The following is an 8,307-nucleotide window of genomic DNA, read 5'->3' on the forward strand; positions in this document are numbered from 1 at the left end:
TCATCATGCCATGTAGAAGATCAAAGGTTATGATTTCACCGGACGCCCTTACTTCCGGCCAGTTCTAGCAGATTCGTTGCAGATGATAAAAATTGAAAGCCAACAAGATCCATGCATGCATGTATAATGGGAGCTACGTCATTCCAAAGGTTCTGATACACCACAACTAGTCCGGAACTTTGGCTCCTCTCTCCTTATTACAAGTGAGTAGTTAGTTTCCTGCAAAGCTAAATGGGTGACTAGTGGCGACTTCAAAACCGTACAAATTTTTTTTTTTCTCTCTCCTCCTCTGTCTTCTCTCCCTACCGCCACTCTTTTTCTCTATTCTTATTCTTCTTCTTCTTCTTCTTCTTCCATTTTTATTTTTATTATTATTATTTTTAATATGTAAAAAGCAGGGCTATTCATTCATGCGCTCGAACATTCAACGGTCCAAGCTCATTGACCATGTTGAGCTCGGAGTTGGATGTCCGAACTGCCATGTGTCGACATCTCCACTAACACTATCGAGTTTTAGGAATTGTAGAACTCTTTCTCTTATTTGTTCTTTTTTGTATTTCTTTCTTATTAGTTGTATTGGTTTCAGTTGATATATATCGATACCAATAGCGATTAGATATGGGACATTCACACAATACCAATATTAATATAATGCCGTAGAGTTTTGGCGATTGCCATAGCGCTCTAGCAATCGCAGTGTCAGTGATTTGGCGATACGATGCTATGGCAACAACTTGGCGTTTTGATGATATAGAGATATGATGATTTAATGCATGATTTGAAGTCATGATGATGATATAACACTATTTAGCAATTTAACGATATAGCATCATGACAGTCATTTGACAATTTGGCACCATAATGATATGGCGATTGGACCGGGGACAATATCGACTTGATACCGATTTTTTTTATACACCGATATTATTGTATCGAATCAAAGTGTTCAATAAAAAAAGAAAAAAGAAGGAGAGAGAAGGAGGTGGGAATTACATATAAAAAAGGGAGAATGTTCTCTATGCTGCAACACAGGCTGCGCCCAAGTACATGGGCCTGCCACTCAGGGAAGCAAGGTGGTCATTGCATCCACCCCCATGTGCCTGGGCGTAGCTTGCACTGCGGCACAGAGAACAACACCCCTATAAATAAATAGAAAAGAAGTCAAAAAGTAATGGCATGGAGATGAGTATGACCATTGCTTGGGTGAATTTTATATACCATATGGCATATGGCATCTTAGTTGAAGCAACAATTATCTTGACAAATTCTGCATATCAACCTTGTTGGTATTTTGTGGGTGAAGAACATGCAGAAGTTCAAGGTGAAACTGGGCCTGGGGTGAAGATCAAAGGTTACGATTTCACCGGACGCCCTGCTATAGAATCCCCAATTGAAGGTCATATAGAAGCGCTACCTACTTGTCAATTAAAATAAAACAAGACAAGTGGCAGCTCTATAATTATATTGAAGTTCTGAACCTTCAGGTAGAGAGAAAACAGAATCTAAGGTGATATTGAATAATTATTTTATTTGGAGAGAGGGACCTTTCTTTTTTATTTTTGTTTTTGCAAAAACTCCTTAGAGGGAGCAAAATTTTATTCATCCTCAAGGGGAAAAACAATTTATTACAATAGATGCGAGATACTCCGGACAAGAGTTCTTCCACCAACTAGATTTAGAAAAAGAAACGGCCCATTTAGTAATGTTTTGGGCATAAACATTAAAATTCCTAGAAATATACAAGAACTCACAATTGTGGAAGCCTTGTTGGAGATGTCAGATGTTTTAAACAACTGATTAGATTGACAATGAAGGTGGATGCTCCTGATGCTTTAAGTCTTCGATCAACACTTGACAATTTGAGAACAACGTGACCTTGTGATAGCCTTTCGACTTTGCCTTTTGAAGACCAAGATGCAAGGCGAGAGCCTCTCCAATTAATGCAGAAGTTGGGGCCAAATGATCCGTGGTAATCCACTCGATATTTTTTATATTATTCATAGCAATGCACCCTAGGCCCTTTGCCTTAGGTTTTTTTGAAAAACTTACATCTAAAAAAATAGACATACAATGCATAGGCAATGGAAATGTTGGAACCAAAGAGTTGTTGGGGTTCCATACGGAAAGCAGAAGTATTAATCCTACATCATAAATAAATAACCCAAAGTGGAGACTATATATATGTACTTGGACACCCTCTCCTTATTAGCTAATTTTTGAAAAGAAGTTTTAATTAAGTTCTTATTTAGTCCCTCGTGAATATAATCTTGTCAGGTATCTAACTAACAGACTTCTTAATTTCAACCAATGACAGCCCAAAAGATCAATCTAATATGAAATTCCTGAAACTGAACTGACATTAGCAACTCTGAAACTCGTCAATCAAGATCTTACGGCAGCGAATCTCAAGCTCAAACTAAGACTACAATAAGAGGATTCTATAACAAAATAAAAACCCATATATAAGTCCCTCAGAGCCCATATAAGCATTGAGGCGGATTCTATTTTATCCAAAACAAAGCCCAGACTTGTCAACTCTCTTTCTAAAATTAATTGTGTGTTTCTACCTAGGGTTCATAGGGGTGTCAATTGGTTGATTGGAATAGTTTCGATTCGATTTCACCGGGTTTGGTGTGAGAATGAAAGCGTAAAATTTCTAGGTTTAATTTCATTTAATTCTTGAAAAAACGAAAAGCAAGCAAGCAAGCAAATAATCAAAATGGTGAAGAAATGGGAAGACCAGATAATGTTTGGCTGCTAAGAAAACTCTAAATTGCAAAACCAAAATTTCTACCCCAACCCCCATGTTGGAGACTTGAAGAATTCTTCACATTGTCAAATTTTCTACCACAGATAAATCTTCTTCAAGATTGTGGATCCCATTATGGTATTGGGATCTGATTTTGGTATCGAATAATAAATGGGACGGGATAGTTTTAGATGAGATTCTCAATGGTACCAATACTAAAATACCGGTTAGGCACCAGATTGAACCAGAACTATCAATAGTCTGAATCAGTACCCTTTTAAAGGGTATATTTAATGTTCGTGTGTTCAAGTTTTATGTGTGTAGTTTGATGTATATGGATGATATTTTCTCTTACGGAGGTTTCAGTCGATGGACCTTCAATTCTATTTCTATAAAATTGTTTAGTGACGGCACTAAAACTATATGTAGGCTTGTTTATTTTGTCCTCATTAATTCTTAGTTGTCGTTAGAGAAACTTACATGTGATGCTAGGGAGTTTGAAGAATAAAAAACCATGAAATTCATCATGGTTTTGTACTTTAGATCCCATAATAGTAAAAAGATCCACAATATTAATAATGGAACCATCTTAATAGGAACCATTAAAGTTCTTCTCCTTTTTTTATTGAGCCTAGAACCGTTGAGAAACCGGCACCATCTTATTCCATCAATTATGGGACTAGGACTTAGGTAGACGGTACTAAGATTGATACCTTTGGCACCAGTACCTCTGCATTAAAAGGATAAAATCAAGAAATCATTTGAAGGTTTTCCAGCAAATTGCTCTAATTCCGATATGCCCAGTTCATTTGGTCCTCCTTCACTTTCTTTTAAAGTAAAAAAAGTTATGGGAAAAAGTTGTGCACAACCCTAGCTCAAAAATGAAATTGCACATCCCCTCATATATTATATTGTTCATGTGAGGGGGCCGGGTAGGGGTGTCAATACCCAACCCGAACTGGTGAAACCGGCCCGAACGAGCCCGGACCACACCGGACCAAACTCTTAATGGTTTGGTTTGGTTTGGGCTAGCCCGACGGTGCACCGATAGCCCGAACCGTTAGGCCCGAACCCAAACCGAACCGACCTAACCCGATAAATGAGTAAATCACTAAATGCCTAATGCCCCATTGCCCCCTAAATGTGTTGTGATAGTTTCTCACTTTATCTCATATCCTTTGTTAGTGATTACCCAACCAATTGTATCCATAGGCCATAAGACATAGGATACAAAGATGCATTGTATTTGAAATATTTTATGTACTTAAAAGAGAAAGAGAAGAAAAATTAGCACTAATCGGACCTTACTAGTTATATAAAATCGGTACCAAATCGAATCCAAACCGATATCAACCCGTTATCATAAACCGAAACCGACACAAAACCGAAACCGCACCGAAACCGAATATTTCTTAATGGTTTGGTTTTGGTTTCTATAAAAGTCACACCGAAACCAAAAAGTCCGAACCGGCCCGTTGACACCCCTAGGGCCGGGTGATATGTATTACCAAAAAAAAACAGGGGATGATATCACATATTTGCTCTTCCCCCTAGTGTCATATTCCAAAGAGGTGTTTATCAAAAAAATAAAATTCCAAAGAGGTTCCCTCATTTGCCTGAAACTTCACTCGGGCAGTGTAGGGAACCCTCTCCCAATAGACATTTACGATTTGGATAGAGGTAACTCTATAATTTGTTTCAAATCTCTCCTACTCTAGTCCCTTATCTTACCTCTTCTACAGTTCTAAACAACCCCTTAAGAGAAAAAAAATCCCAATTAAAAATAAGAGAGAGAGTTTATATGATGCTAATGTAGGGGGAATCTGTATGCCACACCAATGGTTGTGGAAATAGTATCATCCATATGGTGCCCATATATATGGTGAGAGAAAGCGAGAAGACAATAACAAACATCACAGTATATTTTTGACCTTCTGTTATTAGGTGTCTCTTGGACGCAATGTGTTGCACTATGACCCGGGTGTAATGAATAGTGAGTAAAGATTAGCTAGGGTTTTCTTTGTAAGTCAGTCACCACTTTAGCATTTGACTGTAGTGACGAGTGGGCTAGGGTTTTCGTATTATGAACGAAATGAAGATAAAGAAACTAATCCAAATGCGTAGGATTATATTATTATTTTAGAACACAAGAAGAACTTTAATGGAAAAGAGTTTAAAATTGATAGAATGAGAAAGAAAAATTAAAGCAATTTGTATATATGAAAAATATTAAAGTAAGAGGTAAGAATAATAATAGATAAACATTTACAAAAAACAAAAGGTAAACCTCTAACTAAAGTTTTGCCTTCTCAAGCAGAATTTAGTTCTTACAGTAATCATCATACGAATCTGAATTTCAAATAGCTTTGCTAAACAGATATGGAAATATATGTTCAAAAATCGGTAGTATCTTCTTCGCCAGTTACGATTGAAGAGAAGAGGAGCAATGACAGCCCAAATTCTTAAAGAAAATGAAAGTGCAAAAGATATGTAGAACACTAATGCACTCTCACTGATCTTCTTAGGCGAAGTAGGGGTTTGGTCAGAGCCAGAGATGGTTGTTATACTGTTCAAGACCTTAGTTCCATTGGTATCAACGACAATCCCTGGCTGGGGGAAGTTTGGAGGAGTACCCCATAGCAGATTGTTGGAAAGTAACAGTAGTGTAAGGCTTTGGAGACCGGCTAGAAAGTATGGGATTTTACCTGTCAATTTGTTGTGTGAGAGATCCAAAACCTCTAAAGCAGTCAAGCCTTTTAGAGTGTCTGGGATAGGCCCATCGAAGAGGTTCCTGCTGAGGTTGAGAGCAATCTGCAACTTACCAGGCATAAAAGGAATCTTCCCACTCAATTTGTTGTTTCCCAGCTGGAGTTCCATCAGTGAGTTCAAGTTCCCAATTGAATCGGGTATTGAACCATCAATTCTATTGTCCCGTAAGTCCAGTATTGTGAGATTCCCTAACCTGGAAATTGCAGATGGGATCGAACTGTTCAATGAATTCCTACTGATATTCAGTATGGACAACTTCCATAGTTGTGAATATTGTTGAGGAATTTCTCCAGTGAGCCTGTTGGATTGGAGTTTCATGACCTGAAGTTGATGAAGATTTCCCAACTCTTTCGGCAATGGACCAGAGAGCTCATTCTGAGCAAGATTCAACAGAGCTAAACGTTGAAAGGTTCCCAGTTGTTGTGGAACTGACCCAGTTAATCTATTGTTATCGAGCTCGAGATAAGTCAATTGTGACAGCTTTCCATCAGTTAGAGAAGGGATGGTACCTTCAAGAAAATTGCTCCCAAGTCTTAACCGAATCAAACTCTGTGAAATGTTCGACGGAATAGGCCCTTCCAATGAATTATAAGTCAGATCAACATGCTGCAAATTTGGTGGTGACAGAAAGTCTGATGGGATTGAACCAGTTAAGTTGTTGTAACTAAGGTCCAAATTCCTCAGATATTTTGAAATCCCAGAAGGAATATTGCCAGAAAAGAGATTCTGATTAGAAGCAAACCGAGAGAGTGTTTCAATCCTTGAAAGACTCTTAGGAATTCCTCCATTAAGATGATTGGAGGACAGAAGGAGAGTCTCCAACTTGGAGAGCTGTCCTATACTATCAGAAACAGACCCAGAAAACTGATTATTACTGAGTTCAAGCAGAACTAGAGAAGTGTAATTCATGAGCCCTCCAGGGATTTGACCTACAAACTGGTTGTACGCGAGCTCCAGTCCCTTCCAAAGCCATGCCTTTACCAAGTTTGTAAGGGACAGAGCCATTGAACTGGTTGATGCTCAGATTCAAGCCTCTGATTCCGTTCAATCCATTCAATTGAGAGTCAATACTTCCAATAAATGAATTATAAGACAAGTCCAAGTACTGTAACCCACCAAAACCCTCAAAAGTAGGTAAAATACCAGACAACCTGTTCATACTGAAATTCAACTTCTTAAGCCCATTAATCCCTCCACAGTCTCTAATGAACTGATCAGGGATGATTGACAAAGAATTTTTGGAGACATCAAGGGACTCTAAAGAATCAATTTGGCACAAATCAGGTAGAAAATCAGATTTAGAGAGCATCGAAGTGGGAAAAGAGAGATGGGTGATGGATTGATTGTTGTTGCTGCAGGTAACTCCTTTCCAATAACATGGATTATTTGGGTCCGTGCCGAGATAAGTGGAGAGTTTTTTCACGGCATTCTTCTGGTTTCCAGGGAGTTGAGACTGTGCCACAGGAATGAAGAACAAAAGAATGAAAGAAAAGGAGAAGCAGCAGCAGAGGAGGGGTGAGATATGCGCATACCTGCCCATTTTAGCGTGGAAGAGCTTATCATACTCCATGTTTTTTATGGGAGTAGCAGAAGTGCAGGCAGGAAAGGCTAAGAGTGTGAAGCAGAGAACAGAGAGGGAAGGGGAAGATGGGATTTTATGGTGTTTGTTGTTGGACACCAGGTGTGTTAAAGTTGTGGGAAAATGGGTAATGGTTGTGTTTTTTGACTAGGAAGAAAACAGAGCAGTCCAGCAGTACAGAGTTTCTTTTAAAAGAAAAACTGTTTAAGTAAATTTCCAAATTAGTTGATACCTTAAAGATGTTAGTAAAAACAATCTCTTTTATAAAGTAATTTCTTCTCCTTCTCATTTCTCCCTCCTTCTCCTTTTTTACTTTTCTTTTTTGGTTGTGATAGAAGGTGATTATTAATGATTTCAGCTTATATTTGAAAAAAGGGTTATTAAATATTAAAGATTGCAGCCTATACTACCTGTGCTTGAGTTGGGGGTAAGGCTCCACTGAATTGACATGTGAAATGAAAGATATGGAATTGGATATCATAGCATCATAGAACAGTCTAGCACACTCCCTCTTATTAATCAGTCCAACTGTGTCATGGTTCTAAGTATTAGTATCGTATCGGGCGATACCTATCGGTTTTGCTAGTCAGCGATATTGATACCGTGCTGATACCATATCAGTAGCACGGTACAGACAAGGGGTAAAATGATCCGAAAATTCATTTTTTAAGAAAATCAAGGGGTAATTTTGTCCAATACAACCAATCCAGGTCGATACCGTATCGGTATCATATCGATTTTCCATGTTACCGATAACCGTTTCAATACCGTTCACTAAAACCATGAAGAGTGTATTTCAAATATAACAAAAGCTGTTAAATATGGGGATCAAAGAATAAGAAAAAGAAAAGCAAACAAGGTTTTCCATGTCTTTGAATATCTTATAAAGAATACCTCACTAATCTTTCTTCTCTTCCTAGGTAAGATTATGGTAAAAATATTTGTCACTTACTATTTTGTTGAAAAAAAAAAAATAGTCTGCATTTGTCAAGTTTCAAGTTTTTCACAAACAATATGACAGTTAATTTCAATACATTTGTTTGTTTGTGAAAGATCAGACTTGTTGCAATGTGTATAGCTACCTCATTATTATATAAATCTATAGGCTCTTAATGTGATACCCTAAGTCCTTAAGCAGGTAAAGTAACCAAGTAAATTCACAAGATGTATTAGTCATAGCCTCATAGCTCAGTATTCAGCTTCAACAGAA

At 37.8% G+C, this 8,307-nt stretch overlaps 1 protein-coding gene across 1 annotated transcript; it reads right to left on the reverse strand.

The window, feature by feature from the left end:
- Nucleotides 1-5,038: 5,038 nt before the first annotated feature.
- Nucleotides 5,039-6,523, reverse strand: LOC122663348 (LRR receptor-like serine/threonine-protein kinase GSO1). Its single transcript, XM_043859027.1, has one exon. The coding sequence runs from the start codon at nt 6,521-6,523 to the stop codon at nt 5,039-5,041; it is 1,485 nt and encodes a 494-aa protein (XP_043714962.1).
- Between the last annotated feature and the right edge of the window lie 1,784 nt (nt 6,524-8,307).

Source organism: Telopea speciosissima, chromosome 5, assembly GCF_018873765.1.
Source record: "Telopea speciosissima isolate NSW1024214 ecotype Mountain lineage chromosome 5, Tspe_v1, whole genome shotgun sequence".
Taxonomy (NCBI): domain Eukaryota; kingdom Viridiplantae; phylum Streptophyta; class Magnoliopsida; order Proteales; family Proteaceae; genus Telopea; species Telopea speciosissima.